Raw genomic sequence first — 25,425 nt, forward strand, 5'->3', positions numbered from 1 at the left:
TGTCATCCGCACTACATCCACGCACATTTAAACAACCCAGTTTTATAAAGTTTTTCTTCTTCTCTTTTTTAGTAAATGTATACAGGAGAAGGGGTTACTAGCCCATTGCTCCCGGCATTTTAGTCGCCTCATACGACACGCATGGCTTACGGAGGAAAGATTCTTTTCCACTTCCCCATGGACAATAGAAGAAATAAAAAAGAACAAGAGCTATTTAGAATAAGGAGAAAAACCTAGATGTATGTATATATATATATGCATGTGCGTGTCTGTGAAGTGTGACCAAAGTGTAAGTAGGAGTAGCAAGATATCCCTGTTATCTAGCGTGTTTATGAGACAGAAAAAGAAAACCAGCAATCCTACCATCATGCAAAACAGTTACAGGTTTTTGTTTCACAGTCATCTGGCAGGACGGTAGTACTTCCCTGGGTGGTTGCTGTCTACCAACCTACTACCTGGGCCACAAATCCTGTATGCACATAGGAAAAATCTAATTGATACACCTGTCTGGGCTGTGATGTGACCAAAAATAGGCGAGGTTATTTATTTGCAGTCTTTTAGTATACTCAAAATAAGCAGTAGTCATTATTTTAGTGTGTAAGGCCCTCTAAAAAGAGTATTCTGTTCATTTCCATTTTTAGGGTGAACTAAATTAATGGTTGCAATCTGCTGAGATTGTCTCAGTTGGTGAAGGTCAAAATGTGCAGGGGCAATAAATATATCGGTTAGTTTTCAGAGACTCCATGTCGACAGAACACTGGGATGCGAAGAATCGATGACTTGAATTGTTTTCAATTCATTCTGGAAGTCTGAGATGACATCAAATGAGGAGGATAAGTGATGTGATTCATGGCAGTAAAGAATGCTTTTAACTCTGTTGTGAAAAATAGCCAGCTCTAGCTGGTATGGAACCATCATTCTACTCAGCAGTAGAATGTTGTGTTATTGGAAATACTCTAAGAAGTGTGAAGCCAAATTCAGAGCTGAGATGCAAGATGTCAGAAATGTGGAACAGCAGACTTGACACAGGAATCTCCCAACATGGAGGGATGAAAAAGTATATGAGAGAAAGTAGTAAAATGGGCTATTGATTAAGGGACTATGGAGGTGTAGACTGAAGAAATGTAATGCTTGATTCAAGGAATTTGAGCTGTTCTCTTCCATGGGCAGATTTGAGTAAATAATTTCCATTCCCTAATGTTGTATGATCCCTATAGGTCTAGAACTTCCCCCATCAATGTAATAGTACAGGAACATGAAAATGGGAGACAATTCATGGTATTAGCTGTACTAGCATGAGAGAATTCTACAGTTACTGTACTGCAGTAGTAGTATCATAAAAGCCATGGAAACAAACAAGATAATGGAGACAATGGGTACTTATCTCAATGGCTCCATAATGAATGGGAGGGAAGTGGAGTAGGGCATGGTGTCTAGGAAAGGGAGTCAGGCATTATGGTGCTTGGGAAGGGAATGGAGGTCAGCAGAGCGTAGCAGCAGTCTGGCCTCTTGTACAGGCAGAACTCTGTCTCGTCCCAGCTGGCCTGGCCATCTCAAGTAGCCACGAGCTGAAAGGGAGCTGCCACCATCTTGACTGTGGTTGATGCTTCCCACTGGCACTGACTGACTCCTGCAACACAAGACCATGAAAGTTATTGGGTTTAGCACTTAGTTTTGATTATAATAAAAGTTATTGCAACTCTGCCAGAGCCACCATTATGATAATAACACTAATATAAAGAATATAACAGTAAATAACAAAAGCAGTAAAGTGAACTAGTGATGAGATGATACCAGAATTCTTGTTGATACCGATACTCATTTTAGGACAATACCGATATCAAAATTAGTCACATCAAATATGGCCAATACCCACCAATATCAATACTTTGGCACACCCTTTATGTGAATTACAATTTATAGCTATCATACTAAACTATGAATACAATGAATGTGTCCTTTAGAGAACAAACATCTAGCAAAGGTGCAGAGGTGAACAACATTTACACCCTACACAGTGATCATACCTGTCCTAAGTTGTCTGGGATTAGTGTGGGGTGTTACCTAGCACCATGGCTTGTTGTAGTGTTTTAGAATCTCCTGAAGAAGGATATGCTACTACTTCAGGAGGAAAATAGGAGGCCGAAGCTTTGTCTAGATGGGTTTGGGAGTGACTGTGAGATGGTGGTAGCTGGTGGGGAGGAAAAAGTTAACAGCAGTGATTTGGAGAGTGGCAGTCACTTTTAAGTGGCAAGTAGCTCACAATTCAGGAAGAAGGATGATAAGGAAGGTTAATAGAGAAGATGTGAAGGTAGGAAATCAATTCTCTCTTCTCCAGGACAAGTGTACTGCAGTGGTTAGTGAGATTAAAGGTACCACTGACTCCCCTGCTTATCAAGGTAAGAATATTCTGTTGTGGGAGGTTCTCAGGTGAGATATATGGACCGTGCTTTTTGTAACAGAGATAGAAAGGTCAGACACAGGGTGTCTCCCAGGAGCTAGTGTTGGTGACATAGTAAGTTGGATAATAATATGGCAGGCAATGGGAACAAGCCCATTATCTGTCTTAGTGCTGGTAGAAATGACATTGGGAATGGCAGGAGACAGGAGCTGCTGGATAAGTATAGGTCAGCCATAGATGTAGTCAGGTTTAAGGGAGGGATCCCAATCATATGTAGCATCTTGCCTAGAAGGGGAATGGACAATGAATGGATGTCTAGGGCAATTGGTATAAATTGCTGGCTAGATAGGTACTGCAAGGAACTTGCAATCCCATTCACTGATAACTGGGACATATTCTATGGCAAGCATGATATGTATGCAAGGGATGGGGTTCATCTCTCTTTGGTTGGAGTGGTTGCATTAGCCAATTCGATTGAGGGGGTTATTGATGACTTGTCTAGGACTTTAAACTGATAGATTATAGAGGTATGGGCATCTGTGGGAAACAATGAGGCTGTAGTGCTAGGATTGAAAACAGCAGATATAACCAGGATACCTCAGGGATATGTTTAAAAGACAATATTCAAAATAAAGTTGCTAGTAAAGGCAAAGCAACTGATCAACAAACAAAGAGAGATAGTAGAGGGCAACGAGTGACTGGCTCCCTTAAGGTTTACTATACAAAAAGTAGGAGTCTCAGAAATATGATAGATGAGCTAAGATTACATGCAAGTGCAGGTAATATAGATATTATTGCTATAACAGAGACCTGGTTCAACTTGAAAGATAGAGAAATGCCTTCTGAATGCAACATACAGAGTTATAAGCTATTCCATACTGATAGGGTCAACAGGAAGGGTGGTGGAATGGCGATGTATGTCAGAGATAATTTAAATTGTTGTGTTAGACAAGATACAAGATTAGAAACATCGGACGTAGAATCTGGCTACAGTTTCTCGAGGGTCGTGAAAAGTTAATTTTGGGTGTGATTTATAGGCCCCCAAACCTTGATAGAGAGTGCAGTAAGCTGCTATGGGACGAAATTCATAAGGCATCTAGATATGAAAATGTTGTGTTAATGGGAGAGTTTAACTTTAGACAACTGATTGGAACAATGTGACAGGAAATCTTGAGTCTAGTGACTTTCTTGATACGTTTCAGGATTGCTTTTTAACCCTTAAACGGTCCAAACAGATCGACGTTCAAATTCATAGTACTACAAAAGTAGATCTACTTTTTTTTTTTTTTTTTACATATTTTCAAATATAACAAAAAAAAAAAGATCTACATTTTTTTACATACTTTCAGATGTTGAAAAAACGTATATATACGTTTGGACCATTTAAGGGTTAAAACAGTTTGTGACAGAACCAACTAAAGGAAACAGTCTACTTGACTTGGCTCTTGCCCCTCTTCAAGGGGGGCTCCTTGGCGTGGTGAAGAGGCTCTTGGTCTGAGGAATTAGCCCTGTCGGTCTTCTTCCTCAGACCGAACCTAATTACCCCCCATTCTCCCCTCCCCTTTTTCCATTCCTCCTCCTCCTCCCCACCCCTCCCTTTTGCCCTTCCTCTTTTTGGCCTTTGGGATTTCTCCCACAGGCACGCTTGTTCCTAGGTAGGGGAAAGGACACCGGGGTCCATCCCATTCCGTTGAGGTTCTTGGCGGTGGCGTAGTTTGCCATGGAATCTGGATTGCCTGGGGATGTCCCGATCCCTCTCCGGTATCCCGGAGTAGCTTTGGGTGTCTTTCGGGCGACGGGTGTATCTCTGGAAGCCACCTTTCAGATTCCGGGGGTGGTGGCCGAAGGAGGTATGCTTTGTGGCGGATACCCGGCCGCCCTCTCTTTTGTCCACCGAGGTAGCTTGGCAGATGTGAGGTTGCTATCCCGGATTGCTGGTTTACTGGCATGAAGGGTAGGGTATGGCACGGGTTCCATGTTGCATCTGCGCTACTAGCGGTGCTGAGGTCCTCTTGGGCATGGAGGGAGATTTCCGGCCCTTTCATTCCTCCTGGGAACTATTCCTCCCCGCTCCCCCCTTTTTTTTATTCTTTTTTTATTTTTATTATCTTTTCTTCTTTCTTTTTATTTCTTAAAAACAAAAAGCAAAGGAGTAACCTAACCATGGCAGCCCTAGTAAATGAACCCACTACCCCCGGGCCCCTTCTTGATACCGCACCCCATTCTGACCCTGCCTTGTGTTTAGATCACTCTTCGGACACTCCTGATGCCCCTGTACCTCTTGCTGGTGCTGTTTCCTCACCCGCTTCAGGTACCGGGGCTTCGACTGACTCCTTCGATTTGTCTGAACTCCGCTCTCCTTTGACTATGCTTCTGGCTTCTCCCTCTACGGTACAGCAATTTTCGAATTGCCCGCCCATTTCATGCCGGACCAACTCCGGTCCTACTCCTAAACGCCAACGTCAATCTCCTGATGATGCTCCTTCGTTACCTTCCCATTCTACTTGGACGAGACCGACACGTCAAGCACTCCCTCTCCACGCTCAGTTTCGGACCACACAATGGACTAAATTCTTTACTTTAAGACCAACTTCTTCTTCTGCCTACCTTTCTGACCATAGTATTGGCAAAGCTCTCCTGCGTCATGTTGGTAGAGATATTATTGAAAGAATTAAGAGTAAGACAGAGAATAGGATAGCAGATGAACAAGGAGGCTTTAGGAAAGGTAGGGGGTGTGTGGACCAGGTGTTTACAGTGAAACATATAAGGCTAAAGAGGTCTTTGTGGCATTTATGGATTTGGAAAAGGCGTATGACAGGGTGGATAGGGGGCCAATGTGGCCGATGTTGCAGGTGTATGGTGTAGGTCACTGAAAGCAGTGAAGAGTTTTTATGAGGATAGTGAGGCTCAAGTTAGAGTATGTAGGAAAGAGGGAAATTATTTCCCAGTAAAAGTAGGCCTTAGACAAGGATGTGTGATGTCACCATGGTTGTTTAATATATTTATAGATGGGGTTGTAAGAGAAGTAAATGCGAGGGTCTTGGCAAAAGGTGTGGAGTTAAAAGATAAAGAATCACACATAAAGTGGGAGTTGTCACAGTTGGTCTTTGCTGATGACACTGTGCTCTTGGGAGATTCTGAAGAGAAGTTGCAGAGATTGGTGGATGAATTTGGTAGGGTGTGCAAAAGAAGAAAATTAAAAGTGAATACAGGAAAGAGTAAGGTTATGAGGATAACAAAAAGATTAGGTGATGAAAGATTGGATATCAGATTGGAGGGAGAGAGTATGGAGGAGGTGAATGTATTCAGATATTTGGGAGTGGACGTGTCAGCGGATGGGTCTATGAAAGATGAGGTGAATCATAGAATTGATGAGGGGAAAAGGGTGAGTGGTGCACTTAGGAGTCTGTGGAGACAAAGAACTTTGCCCTTGGAGGCAAAGAGGGGAATGTATGAGAGTATAGTTTTACCAACGCTCTTATATGGGTGTGAAGCATGGGTGATGAATGTTGCAGCGAGGAGAAGGCTGGAGGCAGTGGAGATGTCATGTCTGAGGGCAATGTGTGGTGTGAATATAATGCAGAGAATTCGTAGTTTGGAAGTTAGGAGGAGGTGCGGGATTACCAAAACTTTTGTCCAGAGGGCTGAGAAAGGGTTGTTGAGGTGGTTTGGACATGTAGAGTGAATGGAGCGAAACAGAGTGACTTCAAGAGTGTATCAGTCTGTAGTGGAAGGAAGGCAGGGTAGGGGTCGGCCTAGGAAAGGTTGGAGAGAGGGGGTAAAGGAGATTTTGTGTGCGAGGGGCTTGGACTTCCAGCAGGCATGCGTGAGCGTGTTTGATAGGAGTGAATGGAGACAAATGGTTTTTAATACTTGACCTGCTGTTGGAGTGTGAGCAAAGTAACATTTATGAAGGGTTTCAGGGAAACTGGCAGGCCGGACTTGAGTCCTGGAGATGGGAAGTACAGTGCCTGCACTCTGAAGGAGGGGTGTTAATGTTGCAGTTTAAAAACTGTAGTGTAAAGCACCCTTCTGGCAAGACAGTGATGGAGTGAATGATGGTGAAAGTTTTTCTTTTTCGGGCCACCCTGCCTTGGTGGGAATCGGCCAGTGTGATAATAATAATAAAAAAAATACATGAGTGAGTGTGAGTTGGACCTGACTAGCTTGTGCTACTAGATTGGATGCACTGCTCCTCCCTTAAGTGACATGTCTGACCTCACTAGGTCAAGACATTGGCTTAAGCCGGTGGGAGAATTGGAGCTGCCTCGCATAGGACAGTAGGCCTGTTGCAGTGTTCCTTCTTTGTTATGTTCTTACAGTACATACTTTCTTTCAACAATGACAGTTTCTTCTAATTTTTAAATGATGTGAAAGATTTGGCTTTTTTTATAAGTAGTGATTACTATAAACAGCTAACATTTAATATAAAATGTGGAACACACACAAGAAGCATTTAATTTGAGAAAAAACTGGAATAAATTCATGCTACTGTACTTCAATACTAAAAATAGAAGTTTTTAAGCTTTTTAACAAATACATGGTGACCCCCCAAAAAGTAATACATTTACCATTACTCATTCAATAGCTGTTTTGCCATAAGTGCACAGACATTACAATTACAATAATCCTTTGAACTCCAACATCCCCACCCCTCCAGAGACCAGGCACTGTACTTCCCACCTCCAGGACTCAAGTCCATCTAACTAGTTTTCCCTAAATCCTTTCATGTCACCTTTCTCACACTCCAACAACACTTTGAGTCATAAAAAACCACTCACCAAAAAATCTGTACTTAGTAGGAGAACCTTAGGATGACAAATCAGTCCACCCTGGACTAATGTCAAGTCACATTTGTGATTTGACATTAGTTTAGGATGGACTAAAACAGCATCCTGAAGTTCCTCTCATTAATGCAGGTTTTCAGTGAATTATTCCTGCCATGGTATTGTGACTTTTTCTCCTTAAAATCCACCCGTCTCCACTTGGTCCAATCCAACACTCACAGAGGCATGCTGGATGCTCAAGCCCCTAGGATTCAAAACCTCCTTTACCTCCCCACCCTCCAATACAACCTTTCTTTCCACCCCAGATTCATCCACCCTCTGGTCACCTTATTCAGCTCCATCTTCTCTTAAATGCCCAAAATATTATTAAGTTGCATCACTTACCTAGAAGGGTGGGGATGGTAGTGCTTGAGGTTGAGATGTGACACAGTAACTGGTGCAGCAGACTGGGCTAGAGCTGCATCTGTCAATCCCAGAGACACAAGGTATTTGCGTAAAAGACCCCGCAGATGTCGACCTTCTTGCTGTAAGGCTTGTGCCTCACTGCACAGGGCAATACGCTCCAGTTGAACGTGGTGGTATTTGCACCAAAAATTACGTAGGTCCTCATGGGTTTTAAGCACAGCGTCAGCCTGATGCAGTACAATATAGTGATATAAGAGATATAAAATTTAAGAAAATTATTGAACTGCAAAATTATGTGGAGTGTTTAATTCTCAATAGCAGCATGCAATCTGCTAGTATCTTATATATGTTCAAACACACAGCTTCAAAGAAAAAGATACTCTCCTTTGACTGCATTCAGCTCTAATTTTATCAAAACTAGGCTATGGTCACCAGATATATTCTGTGGCCTCTCCCTCAACTCTTTCTAGACTTGATCCCATCCATCATCAGGGATTACATTTACGTCTATGTGTTTTTCACTCCTCACCTGTCGAGCGCCTATATGCAGAGGCGAATGTTCCATCTTTGAATGATCAACATGATGCCCATTGCCTCTGTTATTTTGTCTGCTTTCATGACCTTCGTGATCCTTTTACACACAGGACAGTAACGGATGTTAGTAGAGGTCCATTATTTGGTTGCTGCCCTTGTTTACTCCATCCCTTTTCTCTGTCTTCACTCACTCTTGACTTCTCTTCAGTTGCCCCCTTCTTATGTTTATCTAGCATCTAACCGTTCTCTCCCCCCTCCCTTGGGAGGTTTCGACAGTTCAAGTCTGTTCTTCCCCACTACTGTGTGTGAATCTCGGTCACTTTTTCTTAACCACTTCCAGTCTCATTCTCATGCCATTGCAGTTTACACTGATAGTTCTAAATCCTCTGATGGTGTCAGGTTTGCAAAGTGTTCCCAGACAGTGTTGTGAAATGTCATTTATTAGACTCTGCTAGTGTTTTCACAGCTGAACTGTATGCAATTCTCATAGAAATTATCTGTATTGTGGCCAGACCTACCTCAATATCTGTGGTAGTCTCAGACTCCTTTAGTGCTTTGAAAGCTATAAAAAAATTTAATTCACTTCATCACCTAGTTCTTCGTAGACAACTTTGGTTGCATCCCACTTCTAGCAAAAACAAAGAAATTGTTTTCTGCTGGGTCCCTGGTCATGTTAATGTTCAGGGCAACAAGGAGGTGGACTCTGCTGCATGGTCAGTGGAACATGACCTTCCAGTTTCACATAGAGGTACTCCATTCTTGGACTATTCTGCTGTAATCTCTAGGCACCTTCACAACTGTTGGTAACAACAATTCACAACTAATTACATTCTGTCAAGCCGAGATTAGGATCCTGGTTTTCTTATCATCAATGTCGTGGTTGGGAGACTACACTTTCCTGTCTTTGCATTGGGCACACACATCAAGCATATATATACACCCTCCCTCTGGGTTTTCTTCTATTTACTTACTAGTTCTTGTTCTTGTTTATTTCTGCTTATCACCGTAGGGAAGTGGAACAGAATGCTTCCTCCGTAAGCCATGTATGTCATAAGAGGCGACTACAATGCTTGGAGCAAGGAGCTAGTAACCACTTCTCCTGTATACATTACTAAAGTTAAAAAGATAAACTTTTGCTTTTCTTTCTGGACCACCCTGCTTCAGTGGGATATGGCTGGTTTGTTGAAAGAAGAAAGATGTGAACATTTCTCCTAGGTATTAGGTTGGTAGACAGCAACCACCCACAAGTAGGTACTACTGTCCTGCCAAGTGAGTGTAAAATGGAAACCTGTAATTGTTTTACATGATGGTAGGATTGCTGGTGTCTTGTTTCTGTCTCATAAACATGCAAGATTTCAGGTACGTCTTGCTACTTCTACTTACACTTAGGTCACACTACACATACATGTACAAACATATATATACACACCCCTCTGGGTTTTCTTCTATTTTCTTTCTAGTTCTTGTTTATTTCCTCTTACCTCCATGGGGAAGTGGAGTAGAATTCTTCCTCCATAAGCCATGCGTGTTGTAAGAAGCGACTAAAATGCCGGGAGCAAGGGGCTAGTAACCCCTTCTCCTGTATATATTACTAAATTTAAAAAGAGAAACTTTCGTTTTTCTTTTTGGGCCACCCTGCCTTGGTGGATATGGCTGGTTTGTTGAAAAAAAAATATATATATATACACACCACTCTTGTTCTTGTTTATTCCCTCTTATCTCCATGGGAAAGTGGAATAAAATTCTTCCTCTGTATGCTGTGCATATCATAAGAAGTGACTAACATGCTGGGAGCAAGGGGCTAGTAACCCCTTCTCCTGTATACTTTACTCGAGTTAAAAAGAGAAACTTTTCTTTTTCTTTTTGGGCCACCCTGCTTTGGTGGGATGCAGCTGGTTTGTTGAAGGAAAAAGAAAAAGAATGTATCATTCCACAAAGCTGCCCTTTTCCACCTCAAAAAACTAGACAGTTAAATAAGGTTATCTGCTTAATTTCAATAATATTAGATGGCATATGGCTAAGTATGACATGTAAAATATAATTTTGCCTACAGGGTCTACCTCATATACGTATACCCTCTACAAATTAGATGTATGACACAAGAACCTCAACAGAGTTGAACATGGGTACCTACACCCTTCTCGAGAAAGCTCTCGACAAGGAGCCTGTCTGGGTCTCATGCTACTATCATGTTCTCATAAGAATGTCATCTGTGTTCTCTGTCACACTTGTAGTAACCAGCAGGCCTGAGGTGAAGCTTTTTAAATGTTTCCAAAATAATGCTTAATTCAGCCCTATTGGTAATGAACCATTTGTTGACATGCCAGAGGGCCTGCAACAAGAGATTACATCATTCTACACAGATGACATCAAGACCCAGGTCCCATGATTAGACTACAGGGCTACTTCAACTATACCAAGTTTTCCTCAAGAGGATCATCAGCTGGTGGGCCATGCTTCCATACCCTGGCACAAATGCCCCATGCACAATGGATGTCAAAGACCATTTACTACTTAAAGCTCTTCATGTTCAAGGGTCAAATAAGGTTAACAGTGTGTGAACAGTACCAGACTGAAAATCTGGGTACCCCAGGCAAATTTAGACTTTGGCAGATAAAACAAATTTTCTATTTGGCCTAATAAAGATAAATCATGTACCTTTTACTCTATTTTCATGCACTAAATTTAAAATAACTTACTGCACATGGAATTTTTAGCTGTTTATTTTAAAAAGTTTTTTTTTTTTTCTGGCTTTCATATTTTTGGCATGCCTTATAAGCCAGCATCCAGAGCAGCTGCCTGGCTGGCTTGCCCTGTAATCCAGCCATGTGTGAGAGAGAGAGATGTGTCATAGTAAAAATTTACCTGTCTTTATTTATACTCACTACTGGAATAAGGCCTCCTTCCCAGGGAGAGAACTATTCAACAACTTGAACTTACGCAAAATTAGGGAGGCAGCCACAAAGGTATTTTGTCAGCATCTACAGTACTCCTCCAAGCACCTAGCACTGCTTTTCCTATTCGATAACCCTGTAGAGTGTAGATGATGAGGCTAAACTAATGGTAAACAAATTCTTGCATTCTCCAATAAATTGAAGTGGCAGGACATGCTGTTGGAGTGTATGCAAGGTAACATTTATGAAGGGATTCAGGGAAACTGGCAGGCCGGACTCGATTCCTGGAGATGGGAAATACAGTGCCGGCACCCTGAAGGAGGGGTGTTAATGTTGCAGTTTTATAACTGTAGTGTAAGCATGCCTATGGCAAGACAGTGATGGAGTGAATGATGATGAAAGTTTTTCTTTTTCAAGCCACCCTGCCTTGGTGGGAAATACTTCACCGGACACATACATCACCACAAGTCAGACTCTGAAGTTGCTCAACCTCATCTCCATTTCTTTACAAATGCAAGTTGCTGTGAGTTTTAAGTAAAACTAACAATTTACCAAAATAATTTTCACTTTTCAATTTTCTCATGAGTATGTGTCACAAAGTGCAAATGGTAGCTACTGTGCCTCTAAACACTCTCCTAGTCTAAAGTTTTATATGTATGGTACTGACATTTCATCATTTAAAACAGACAGCCTTGCAGAGAAAATTATTTCAACTTTTAATTTTTGGGAGTACCCTAGCTACTTTCCCTTTAACAAACTTTTGTGCAAACCTTGGTTTAAGTCATTATATAAAATGATGGAATGCAAACCAGGAAATGCTACAAATGAATCTGGACAGACTGCAGGCATAATCTGACAAATGGCTCCTGGAGTTTTACCCCACCAAATGTAAAGTTATGAAGATTGGGGAAGAACAAAGAAGACCACAGACAGAGTACAGGCTCATAGGGCAAAAGCTGCAGACATCCATCAAGGTAGTTCTGCAGCTTTTGCCCTATGGGGTGAGTATCATACCAAGCATATCACTTGCGGTGCACATCAACCAAATAACTGCTACAGCAAATATGTGTCTGGCAAATCTAAGGACATGTACTATATCCTAGAGTATGACAGAATACATGATTACAGAAGTAATACTATAAGTATGTATGCACATTACTTAACCCTTTGACTGTTTCGGCTGTATATATACGTCTTACGAGCCAATGTTTTTGACGTAAATTCTAGCGGCTTCAAATCAAGCGGGAGAAAGCTGGTAGGCCTACATGTGAAAGAATGGGTCTGCATGATGGGCGCACGCATTATGAAAAAAATCGGGCTCAGTGGTGCATCGTGGGAACGCCATCATGATGCCACACGGTAAGAAATACCTTACTCCTTGCCAAACTGTTCCAAAGTGATAGTTCTAACAGTGATGGAAGTGCCAGTGAGAATGAATTCCATGGTTTTCAGGAGGGTGTGACCGAAAGCAGTGCCCAGCATAACGTAATTAGTGATGAAAACATAGATGACCCACAACCTACCACCTCTGGTGCTGGGCCATCTCATTCACGTTCACCTGTACCAGGACGAAAAAGGAAACTATTTCCCCATGTACAGGACTCGATTGTGAGCAGTGAAAGTGATAGTGATAGTGATTTCCAAGTTATTGAAAGCAGCTCGAGTTGCAACAGTGAGGGGGAATATTCTCCAGTGAAGCAGCAGTATGTACGATGCAGCATGCGTTCTGGTAGTGTGCCATATGCCATTCCAAGGAAAAGGAGTAAATCTCAGAGTACATCCCATGGCCCTACACCACGACTAGAGAGTGAACATGACGATATTGTTACAATGGGGATGTGTAATGAACATCGGGCAGCAGGTGGTGGTGGTGTTGGCGGTGGCAGGAGTCATGTGGCACCAGCAGCAGGCCACGCTGCTAACTCAGCATAGCCACAACCAGCCTCAACCACCCCCACACTCCCACAACCACAATCACCTTTCAATATCCAGTATCCACCAGCAGACCACATCTGGGATTGGCAGCAAGGTACCAATTTTGTTCCCAATCCCCATGACTTTGATGAAGCAGAGAGTGGAATACGGCCATTGTGTACACTTGGGAACAATGCCACTGAACTGGAATGCTTTCAGTTATTCTTTGATGAACCCCTGATGGAAATTATTGTCAAGGAAAGCAATACATACTATGAGTACACCATGACAAATAAATTCTTTCACCAAGGTCATGGCTACACCAGTGGAAGGACACAACTGTGGCAGAGATGTACCTGTTCTTTGCCATAATAATGCTTATGCCAGATGTGTATAAGCACACTATCACCATATACTGGTCAACAGAATGCCTGATTTCAACCCCAGGTTTTAGTGATATTATACCAGTGAATAGATTTTTGCTGCTGTTACATATGCTACACTTCTCATACAAAACATGGCCTGACAGAAATGACAGGTTATATAAGATCAGGAATGTGTTCATGTGCCTGAAACAAAAGTGCTGTATGTACTTTTATCCCTTCAGGAAGCTTGTTATTGACGAGTCTTTGATTTTGTTCAAAGGCAGACTGTCGTTCAAGCAGTATATACCAAGCAAGAGGAAACACTTTGGTATAAAGTTATTTGTACTGTGATTGCAAAAGTGGTCTGGTTTTGGATATAATTGTGTACATTGGTAGTAACACATTGAGAGATACCAGGAAGTTATTGGGTATCTCTGGTAATGTGGTTAGAACAATGATGGAACCAAATCTTGGTAAGGGGCATATATTATTTACTGATAACTGGTACACAAGCCCCTTACTCAGTGATTTCTTGTGAGTGAACATGACAGACGTATGTGGCACAGTGCGTGGAAATTGTAAGCATATGCCTAGGTTCAACACAGGCACTCACAGAGGTGAGGTGTAGGCATTTGCTGCCAATGACGTCATGGCATTTCGGTGGCATGAGAAACATGATGTCACACTGTTGACATCAGTTCACCGAAACGAAATGGCAGACAGTGGCAGGCAGAATAGAGAAACCAATGAACCCATTCTAAAACCTGCAGCTGTGATGGACTACAACCTCAATATGTGCTTAGTGGACAAATGTGACATGCAGATTGGGTTTGCTGATTGTGTTTGCAAGATTTATAAGTCTTCTTCTTTCTTTCAACACACCGGCCGTATCCCACCGAGGCGGGGTGGCCCAAAAGGAAAAACGAAAGTTTCTCCTTTTACATTTAGTAATATATACAGGAGAAGAGGTTACTAGCCCCTTGCTCCCGGCATTTTAGTCACCTCTTACAACACGCATGGCTTACGGAGGAAAAATTATGTTCCACTTCCCCATGGAGGTAAGAGGAAATAAACAAGAACAAGAAAGGAAACAGAAGAAAACCCAGATGGGTGTGTATATATGTTTGTACATGTATGTGTAGTGTGACCTAAGTGTAAGAAGAAGTAGCAAGACATACCTAAAATCTTGCATGTTTATGAGACAGAAAAAAGGACACCAGCAATCCTACCATCATGTAAAACAATTACAGGCTTCCGTTTTACACTCACTTGGCAGGACGGTAGTACCTCCCTGGGCGGTTGCTCTCTACCAACCTACTACCTATAAGATTTATAAGTGGTACATAAAATTTTTTTCCATCTTCTTGACATTTCCATGTTGAATGCTTATAACGTATACAAGTTGAAGACCACCAACAAACCAAAATATGGTGAATTTTGTTTGTCAGTCATCAGACAAATAATATTCAAGTACCAAGGAGCAACACCTGCAATAGACCAGCACCCACGAAATTACCAACACATGCCATCTCGTCTGAGGCCTGGTGATCATTACCCCATACAACTGCCTCCTACTACTTTCAAGAAAAGTGCTCAGAAGAGGTGTTTTATCTGTGCACATACCACAAAAGAGCAGACACTTGTTTTATGTATGAGGAGTGTAAAACTCCACTGTGCATAACACCGTGTTTCAAAGACTTTCACAAACTGCAGCAGTTCTAGGAAAGTGTTCAGTGACTGTACATTTGTATATATATTATAGAACAACAGTAATAAACAATTTTTTGTATTGCTGGTTTGTATAAAAAAGTTTTGTAAACAATATAATAATGATAATGTTTGTGTGGTTATTGTGTTGTATACAAGTGTATATTTGTACACTGCAACTTACTTTGGTCTCACAGGCCTCATAAGTTACTTAGAAAAGGCATTCGCTGCTGTTGCCATATGCGACTCATTTTCTGCCAATTTTACACCTCTATATCTTGGTAAGTACTGATTGCCCAAAAAAAATTTTAGGCTTAAAACGCTCGGAAAAATAATCCTAACATTTTGGTAATAAAAAATAATTTTTTTATTTTTTGAATATTTTTCGATATAGAATGCCAGTTTCAGAAATGGGCTTGCGACAGTCAAAGAGTTAATACTATAAGTATGTGTGCACCATACTATAAAAGTGTGTTATAGCTATATGCAGGACCTGCTGCAATCAGATCTGGTTTACTTGCAGAGATAGTGATGCCTGTAGATATGAATGCTGTAGCTGTAAAGATAGTGAAAGTGGAGTTTGAAACAGCCAAAAATGGAGTTAATATCTACAATGGTGTGTGAATTATTTGCACTGTAATACTGTACACAACTGTTCTAGCAATATTTTCACTCACGGTTATTAAGTAGAGCTGCATAATAAAATAACCCCTTTGGGAAAAATCTGAAAAAATAAATAAATAAATAAATAAAAAAAGGTTGTAGCTGAGTATGTAACCCACCTTAACTCACCTCCTGAAGAACAAAGTCAGGCAGAGGGTCACTGGTAGGATGAGATTGGAGGGTGTGAGCTGCCTCATGGGCAGCCTCTTCATGGTATAGCAGCTCACCAATTCTGGCCAGCTTGTCCTGTCCCAGCATTGCTCGCCTAACTATCACTCCTGAAAAATAACCATAATGCTTCACAAGGATTTAAACCAATTCTTTTGCAGATGACGACTTTTTTATTACTTCATACGTCAATCCGCATGCACTCAACACAATAAATGAAAACCTTGCAAAAATATCTACAGTACTTGGATCGCAACAAACAAACTCACACTAAATAGTAACAAGACCATCTACATAATATTAGGGAGCAAAGCTAACAATGTTTATTTGAACAAAGATTAAAATCACATCAATCAATAGGAAGGACAAGAGTATGCACCTTGATAATGAACTAAAATTCAACACACACACACAGGCGGGGCCAGGAGCTGAGTCTCGACCCCTGCAACCACAATTAGGTGAGTACACACATCCAGAACATCTCGAAATAAAAAAATAATCCAAAATAGTGGCCATCCTCTCAAAAATATAGCACTATGGCTGCCAAACATCCCTGCTCACTTTGCATTACTCTCTAATCAATTCATACCTCACCTATGGTATCTGTGCATGGGGATCAATAACAGCTAATCACCTTAAACATGTTATTCAGCAAAAACAAGCTCTCAGAATAATCAATCATTCAGGCTCCAGGCAATGCACACACTCTTATTCAAAAGTTTAAATTTGCCTAATATACAAAATATTCACTTTGTACTGTGCTTGCAATATCTGCAGGATTCTCAACTCAAATATTTTGTTGTTTTAGCACTTTCTTCAATAATAATAATAATAATAATAATAATAATAATAATGATGAACTCAAATATTTACCCAGGTGATTTCATCACCTTCATTCAAACACTCCATAAAATGCAGATCACTGAATGACTGTATGTACTATGTAATTCTTTTGTAATTCTTTTGTGATTGTACTGTGCTACACAAAAAAATCTTCAATAATATGCTAGGTCTAGCTTTTAGTAGTATGTAAGCCTTATGATTAGTTTGTCTAAAATGCACTGCATAAATAGTGGCTTTCTTTTGTGTCTACTTATGTATCAAATTATGTACAGTATATCTACTGCAATCTTTGTAAAGCTCATGATATGTAAAAACTTTTAATCCATAATTTTAACTTCAGGGAAGACGCCTATTAAATGAATAACTGTGAATATGTTCCTCTTTTTATGGGGATCACCATATCTCGGTGGGAGATGTGATAAAAATATGAACAGTAATTTATTACATTTTCTTCCATTAGCAATAAATAAACCGCACTGTGTTGTATTATATTATTTATAGGGAAGCACTAACCCTGTAAGGGTCATACAGCTGCTTGAGAATGGGAGGTAATCTGGACTGAATTAACCCTTAACCCTTTCAGGGTCGGCAGGCCCTCTCCTAAACTTGTTCTCAGGTTCGGAATTTAAAAAAAAAAATAAAAAAAAATCTTATGAAATGATAGAGAATCTTTTCCTGATCACAATGACACCAAAAGTATGAAATTTAATGGAAAAACTTATGGAATTATGCTCTCGCAAAGTTAGCGGTCTTGACGATGTTTACGCATCGGCGATTTGGCCACTTTGAGCCCTATTTTCGACCAATTCCAATGTACCAGTCGACAAAAATCATAACTATTTCGCTAGAACTCCATTTTTTTTTATCAAATGAGTACAAGAAACCACCCATTTACCGATTTCAACTATCCAATAAAGTGGTCAGAAATTGGCCATTTTGTCAATTTCCAAATAGGATCCAGAATAAACAAGATAGACATTCCTGGCACTAAAATAACATTTCCTCTCTTCATTAGTCACATCCCCAGGCCTCTCTTACATTTCTTTTGCTTTCCACTTTGAATTTTTATTCTCACAAAAAATAGATTTACTGTTATGCAGACTACTGCATTAGCGTAGAAATGGTATAAATAATATCAGCGCACTTGTGAAAGAATATCAGACTCACCAGTTGACGTGTATTGGACGCATGGCATAATTTGTTTACTTCTGAACTTTGGCAAAAATTTAACATTTCTACTACTTTGAGCTCAATTTCAAGGTACTTTTCATTGTGAAGTCAATCAAAATCATCTCAATTTCTGTAATATGTCTTCCATTCTATAAAATGAGACCAGGAAAATTAGAATACAATCATAAATAGCATACAAAAATACACTGCAAAGTCGCTGTTTTAACCCTTTCAGGGTTTTCGACGTACTAGTAGGGCTTACGCACCATGGTTATTGACGTACTAGTACACCTAAATTCTAGCACCTTCAAATCTAGCGAGAGAAAGCTGGTAGGCCTACATATGAAAGAATGGGTTTATGTGGTCAGTGTAGGCTGTAGTATAAAAAAAATCCTGCAGCACACAGTGTGTAATGAGGAAAAAAAAACTTTGACCGTGTTTTTGGATTAAAACAGCGACTTTGCACTGTATTTTCATATGGTATTTATGGTTGTAGTATTCTAGTTTTCCTGGTCTCATTTTATAGAATGGAAGACATATTACAGAAATTGAGATGATTTTGACTGGTTTTACTATGAAAAGTACCTTGAAATTGAGCTCAAAGTAGCAGAAATGTTCGATTTTTACCAAAGTTCAAAAGTAAACAAATCATGCCAAGCGTTCAATACACGTCAACAGGTGAGTCTAATATTCTCTCACAAGTGCACTGATATTATTTATACCATTTCTACACTAATGCAATAGTCTGCATAACAGTAAATCTACTAATTTTTGTAAGAATAAAAATTCATAGTGGAAAGCAAAAGAAATACAAGAGGGGCCTGGGGATGTGACTAACGAACAGAGAACTTGTTATTTTAGTGCCAGGAATGTCTTTCTTGTTTATTCTGGACCCTATTTGGAAATTGGCATCTTCTGAAATTTGTGTGAAACTGGCAAAATTGCGAATTTCTAACCACTTTATTGGATAGTTGAAATTGGTAAATGGGTGTTTTTTTTTGTACTCATTCGATAGAAAAAATGGAGTTCTAGCGAAATAAATATGATTTTTATCGACTAGTACACAGGAATTGGCCAAAAATAAGGTTCAAAGTGGGCAGAATCGCCGATGTTTACGCATCGGTGAGACCGCTAACTTCGCGAGAGCATAATTCCGTAAGTTTTCCATCAAATTTCATAATTTTGGTGTCATTATGATCGGGAAAAGATTCTCTATCATTTCATAAGAAAAAAATAATTTTTTTTTTCCCGAAAAATTTTCGACCCTCAGAACAAGTTTAGGAGAGGGACTCTCAACCCTGAAAGGGTTAAACACGGTTGGAATTTTTCTTTTCTCATTATGCACTGTGTGCTGCAGGATTTTTTTTATACTGTGCATACTGACCACAGACCCATTCTTTCATATGTAGGCCTACCAGCTTTCTCTTGCTAGATTTGAAGGCATTAGAATTTATGCGTACTAGTACGGCACCAACCCTGGCGTGCAAGCCATACTAGCACGGCACCAACCCTGAAAGGGTTAAACTGTCCAAGCTAAGATCTACCTTTGCACATGTAGTGCTCTGAATGTAAATCTACGGGTGGGAGAGTTAAAATATCTAAAAATATCTAACATAGACAGGACTCACAGCAATGGCTTTAAATTGGAAAAAATCAGATTCAGGAAGGATATAGGAAAGGACTGGTTTGGTAATAGGGTTGTGGATGAGTGGAACAAACTCCCGAGTACCATCATAGACGCTAAGACGTTGTGTAGTTTTAAAAATAGGTTAGATAAATACATGAGTGGGTGTGGGTGGGGGTGACTTGGACCTGACTAGCTTGTGCTACTAGGTCGGATGCACTGCTCCTCCCTTAAGTGACGTGTCTAACCTCACTAGGTCACAGCATTGGCTTAAGCCAGTGGGAGAATTGGAGCTGTCTCGCAAAGGCCAATAGGCCTGTTGCAGTGTTCCTTCTTTCTTAAGTTTTTATGTTCTTAAGTAAATGGAATTAGGTCAGGGGTTTCAAATAGAGTAAGAGCTAAAGAAGGAGTCGCAATAATGTTGAAGGATAAGCTATGGCAGGAAAAGAGGGAGTATAAATGTATTAATTCAAGGATTATGTGGAGTAAAATAAAGGTTGGATGTGAAAAGTGGGTTATAGTAAGCATATATGCACCTGGAGAAGAAAGAAGTGTAGAGGAGAGAGAGAGAGAGAGAGAGAGAGAGAGAGAGAGAGAGAGAGAGGTTTTGGGAATTGTTAAGCAAGTGTGTGGGGAGTTTTGAACCAAGTGTGAGAGTACTTGTGGTTGGGGATTTCAATGCCAAAGTGGGTAAAAATGTTGTGGAGGGAGTAGTAGGTAAATTTGGGGTGCCAGGGGTAAATGAAAATGGGGAGCCTTTAACTGAGCTATGTGTAGAAAGAGGTCTGGTAATAAGTAATACATATTTTATGAAAAAGAGGATAAATAAATATACAAGGTACGATATAGCACATAATGAAAGTAGTTTGTTAGATTATATATTGGTGGATAAAAGGTTGATGGGTAGGCTTCAGAATGTACATGTTTATAGAGGGGCAACTTATATATCGGATCATTATTTAGTTGTAGCTACAGTTAGAGTAAGAGGTAGATGGGACAAAAGAAAAATGGCAACAAAACTAAGGGAGGAAGAAGTTCGGGTGAGATATAAGCAACTACTGGCAGAAAGGTGGGCTAGAGCAGGTATGAGTATTGGGGGGGGGGGGGTTGAAGAGGGTTTTAAAAATGCAGTATTAGAATGTGGAGCAGAAGTTTGTGGCTGTAGGAGGGTGGGTGCAGGAAAAAAGAGGAGTGATTGGTGGAATGAAGTAAAGAGTGTGTTAAAAGAGAAAAAGGTAGCTTATGAGAGGTTTTTACAAAGCAGAAGTGTTATATGAAGAGCAGAGTATATGGAGAGTAAAAGAAAGGTGAAGAGAATGGTGATAGAGTGTAAAAGGAGAACAGATGGTAGAGTGGGAGGGGCACTGTCAAGAAATTTTGATGAAAATACAAAATTTTGGAGTGAGATAAAAAAGTCAAGAAAGCCTAGGGAACAAATGGATTTGCCAGTTAAAAACAGAGTAGGGGAGTTAGTAGATGGGGAGATGGAGGTATTGGGTAGATGGCGAGAATATTTTGAGGAACTTTAAAATGTCGACGAAGGGAGGCGGTAACTTCATGCATTGGCCAAGGAGGTATACCATCTTCTAGGAGTGAAGAAGAGCAGGATGTGAGTGTGGGGGAGGTGCATGAGGCATTATGTAGAATGAAAGGAGGTAAAGAAACTGGAACTGACGGGATCATGGCAGAAATGTTAAAGCAGGGGGGGATATAGTGTTGGAGTGGTTGGTATTTTTGTTTAATAAATGTATAAAAGAGGGGAAGGTACCTAGGGATTGGCAAAGAGCATGTATAATTCCTTTATATAAAGGGAAGGGGGACAAAAGAGATTGTAAAAATTACAGAGGAATAAGTTTACTGAGTATACCAGGAAAAGTTATTACTGAAAGAAATAGAGGCAAGACAGAATGTAGGATTGCGGATGAGCAAGGAGGTTTTAGAGTAGGGGATGTGGAGATCAAGTGTTTACATTGAAGCATATATGTGAATAGTATTTAGATAAAGGTAGGGAAGTTTTCACTGCATTTATGGATTTAGAAAAGGCATATGATAGAGTTGATAGGGGAGCAATGTGGCAGATGTTGCAAGTATATAGGTAGTAAGTTACTAAATGCTGTAAAGAGTTTTTATGAGGATAGTGAGGCTCAGGTTAGCGTGTGTAAAAGAGAGGGAGACTACTTCCCGGTAAAGGTGGGTCTTAGACAGGGATGTGTAATGTCACCAAGGTTGTTTAATATATTTATAGATGGGGTTGTAAAAGACGTAAACGCTAGGGTGTTGGGGAGAGGGGTGGGATTAAATCATGGGGAATCAAACACAAAATGGGAATTGACACAGTTACTTTTTGTTGATGATAGTGTGCTTTAGGGAGATTCTAAAGAAAAGTTGCAAAGGTTAGTGTAAGAGTTTGGGAATGTGTGTAAAAGTAGAAAGTTGAAAGTGAACACAGAAAAGAGTAAGGTAATGAGGGTATTAAATGATTTAGATAAAGAAAAATTATATATCAAATTGGAGAGGAGGAGTATGGAAGAAGTGAATGTTTTCAGATATTTGGGAGTTGATGTGTCAGCAGATGGATGTATGAAGGATGAGGTTAACCATAGAATTGATGAAGGAAAAAAGATGAGTGGTGCATTGAGGTATATGGGGAGACAAAAAACATTGTCTATGGAGGCAAAGAAGGGAATGTATGAAAGTATAGTGGTACCAACACTCTTATATGGGTGTGAAGCTTGGGTTGTAAATGCTGCAGCGAGGAGGCGGTGGAGATGTCCTGTCTAAGGGCAATGTGTGGTGTAAATATTATGCAGGAAATTCGGAGTGTGGAAATTTGGAGGTGTGGAGTTAATAAAAGTATTAGCCAGAGGGCTGAAGAGGGGTTGCTGAGGTGGTTCGGTCATTTAGAGAGAATGGATCAAAGTAGAATGACTTGGAGAGCATATAAATCTGTGGGGGAAGGAAGGCAGGGTAGGGGTCATCCTCGAAAACGTTGTAAAGGTCGTAAAGGAGGTTTTGTGGGTGAGGGGCTTGGACTTCCAGCAAGCATGCGTGAGCATGTTAGATAGGAGTGAATGGAGACTAATGGTATTTGTGGCATGACGAGCTGTTGGAGTGTGAGCAGGGTAATATTTAGTGAAGGGATTCAGGGAAACCGGTTATTTTTATATAGCCGGACTTAAGTACTGGAAATGGGAAGTACAATGCCTGCACTTTCAAGGAGGGGTTTGGGATATTGGCAGTTTGGAGGGATATTTTGTGTATTTATTTATTTATTTATTTATTTATTTATTTAATGTTTTTGCAAACAGTACATTGAGATTGTGTATATACAATAGTGGGTTGCAATGCAAAGAGAGCCTCTATTATGCCTTGGCATTATGGGCCAACTTAACATTATTGGCTTACATTCTACTTAATCTTTATATGTACAGTGGACCCCCGCATACCGTTGGCATCACATAACGTTAAATCCGCACAGCGATACATTTTATCACTAAAATTTTGCCTCGCATAGTGCTAAAAAACTCGCTCAACGCTATTCGTCCGAGACGCGTCTATGTGAGGCCTGAGCCAGCCTCACATGTTCCGCCGGTGGCAATGTTTACAAGCCAGCCTCCGCGGTAACATCCAAGCATACAATCGGAGCATTTCGCATTATTACAGCGTTTTTGGTGATTTTATCTGCAAAATAAGTGACCATGGGCCCCAAGAAAGCTTCTAGTGCCAACCCTGTGGTAAAAAGGGTGAGAAATATTATCGAAATACTGTGGTACCATGGTGAACTGCTGATGCTGCTGCTGCTGTAGCACTGTCAGCTGCTGCTGCTGCTGTAGTACCATCAGCTGCTGCTGCTGCTGCTGTACCACCATCAGCTGCTGCTGCTGCTGTAGCAATGTCTGCTGCTGCTGTAGCACCATCTGCTGCTGCTGTAGCACTGTCAGCTGCTGCTGTAGCACTGTCAGCTGCTGCTGTAGCACTGTCAGCTGCTGCTGTAGCACTGTCAGCTGCTGCTGTAGCACTGTCAGCTGCTGCTGTAGCACTGTCAGCTGCTGCTGCACTGTCAGCTGCTGCTGCTGCTGTAGCACCATCAGCTGCTGCTGCTGCTGTACCACCATCAGCTGCTGCTGCTGCTGTACCACCGTCAGCTGCTGCTGCTGCTGTAGCACTGTCTGCTGCTGCTGTAGCACCATCTGCTGCTGCTGTAGCACTGTCAGCTGCTGCTGTAGCACTGTCAGCTGCTGCTGCAGCACTGTCAGCTGCTGCTGTAGCACTGTCAGCTGCTGCTGTAGCACTGTCAGCTGCTGCTGTAGCACTGTCAGCTGCTGCTGCAGCACTGTGAGCTGCTGCTGTAGCACTGTCAGCTGCTGCTGTAGCACTGTCAGCTGCTGCTGCTGCACTGTCAGCTGCTGCTGCTGTAGTACCATCTGCTGCTGCTGTAGCACTGTCTGCTGCTGCTGTAGCACTGTCAGCTGCTGCTGTAGCACTGTCAGCTGCTGCTGCTGCTGCACTGTCAGCTGCTGCTGCTGTAGCACTGTCAGCTGCTGCTGCTGCTGCACTGTCAGCTGCTGCTGCTGTAGCACTGTCAGCTGCTGCTGCTGCTGTAGCACCGTCAGCTGCTGCTGCTGCTGTACCACCGTCAGCTGCTGCTGCTGCTGTAGTACCGTCTGCTGCTGCTGTAGCACCGTCTGCTGCTGCTGTAGCACTGTCAGCTGCTGCTGCTGTAGCACCGTTGTTGGCGTGGCTTATTGCGAATACCAAGAAACAATTAACCCCAGACGGTTAGCCACCCAGGATAACCCAAAAAAGTCAGTGTCATCGAAGACTGTCTAACTTATTTCCATTGAGGTCCTTAATCTTGTCTCCCAGGATGCAACCCACACCAGTCGACTAACACCCAGGTGAACAGGGAAAAATGCCTGGAACTAGTGCTGATATTGGTGAATTTAAAGCCAGCAAAGGTTGGTTTGAGAGATTTAAGAATCGTAGTGGCATACACAGTGTGATAAGGCATGTTCTGGAAGAAAATGCCAAACAGGACGTACAGTACTCAGGAGGAAAAGGCACTCCCAGGACACAGTGTCTCATCAGTCATTGCTGCATCTTCAATAAAGGTAAGTGTCATTTATTCTTCATTTAGTAGAGTAGTACATGCACAATATATATTGTGCATGTACTACTCTACTATTGTACATGTATCCTCCTCTTTGTGTGTAGGAAAATGTATATTTCATGTGATAAAAAATTTTTTTTCATACTTTTGGGTGTCTTGCACAGATTAATTTGATTTCCATTATTTCTTATGGGGAAAATTCATTCGCATAACGATAATTTCGCATAACAATGAGCTCTCAGGAACGGATTAATATCGTTATGCGGGGGTCCACTGTATATGCTTCTAAACTGTTGTGTTCTGGGCACCTCTGCAAAAACAGTGATTATGTATGAGTGAAGTGAAAGTGTTGAATGATGAGTATTTTCTTTTTCGAGATTTTCTTTCTTTTTGAGTCACCCTGCCTCGGTGGGAGATGGCCAACTTGTTAAAAAAAATAAAATTAAGATCGAACGTAGATTTACGTTCGGAGCTCTACATGTGCGAATGTAGATCTACGTTTGGACAGTTTAAGGGTTAAGGAAGGAGGGATCAACTACAATTTCTTTGATCCAGAGCCATTCTCTGACATCAAGTCCCCCCATCCTTCCCTTCCTCCTTGAAAGGATTAGTTGAAACTATTATCTAACTTTAATAAGACATGAACAACTTTTGGGTATCTTTATTGTGGGGATGTTTGCAATACTGAGAATAATACCAGAAACACTGGAAGACATGAAGTAGTAGTTGAGGTAATTAATCCCTCAGCCTTGATGGATCTGCTGAAGAGGGTAGAAGACCGGAAGAAGAAGTTGGAGGTGATCAGTCACCTCAACCTTGCTAGGAAGCATTTAGCCCATC

The 25,425-nt window shown here is 41.1% G+C and overlaps 1 protein-coding gene across 6 annotated transcripts in view; it reads right to left on the bottom strand.

The window, feature by feature from the left end:
• Positions 1 to 676: 676 nt before the first annotated feature.
• LOC128700396 (dynein regulatory complex subunit 2) overlaps positions 677 to 25,425 on the bottom strand; it is a 55,396-nt gene continuing 30,647 nt past the window's right edge. For 3 of the 6 annotated variants that reach the window (XM_053793597.2, XM_053793595.2, XM_053793596.2), the window contains exons 11-13: positions 15,800 to 15,948; positions 7,573 to 7,820; positions 677 to 1,630 (exon numbers count right to left, since the gene is read on the bottom strand). In XM_053793597.2, coding sequence (XP_053649572.1) covers positions 1,447 to 1,630; positions 7,573 to 7,820; positions 15,800 to 15,948 — 581 coding nt within the window. In that variant the 3' untranslated portion in view covers positions 677 to 1,446. Of the gene's footprint in view, positions 1,631 to 7,572; positions 7,821 to 15,789; positions 15,949 to 25,425 lie in introns of those variants that run through there. The other 3 variants (XM_053793598.2, XM_053793600.2, XM_053793599.2) reach the window with 3 other exon arrangements.

This window comes from Cherax quadricarinatus, chromosome 71 (genome assembly GCF_038502225.1).
Source record: "Cherax quadricarinatus isolate ZL_2023a chromosome 71, ASM3850222v1, whole genome shotgun sequence".
NCBI classification, from domain to species: domain Eukaryota; kingdom Metazoa; phylum Arthropoda; class Malacostraca; order Decapoda; family Parastacidae; genus Cherax; species Cherax quadricarinatus.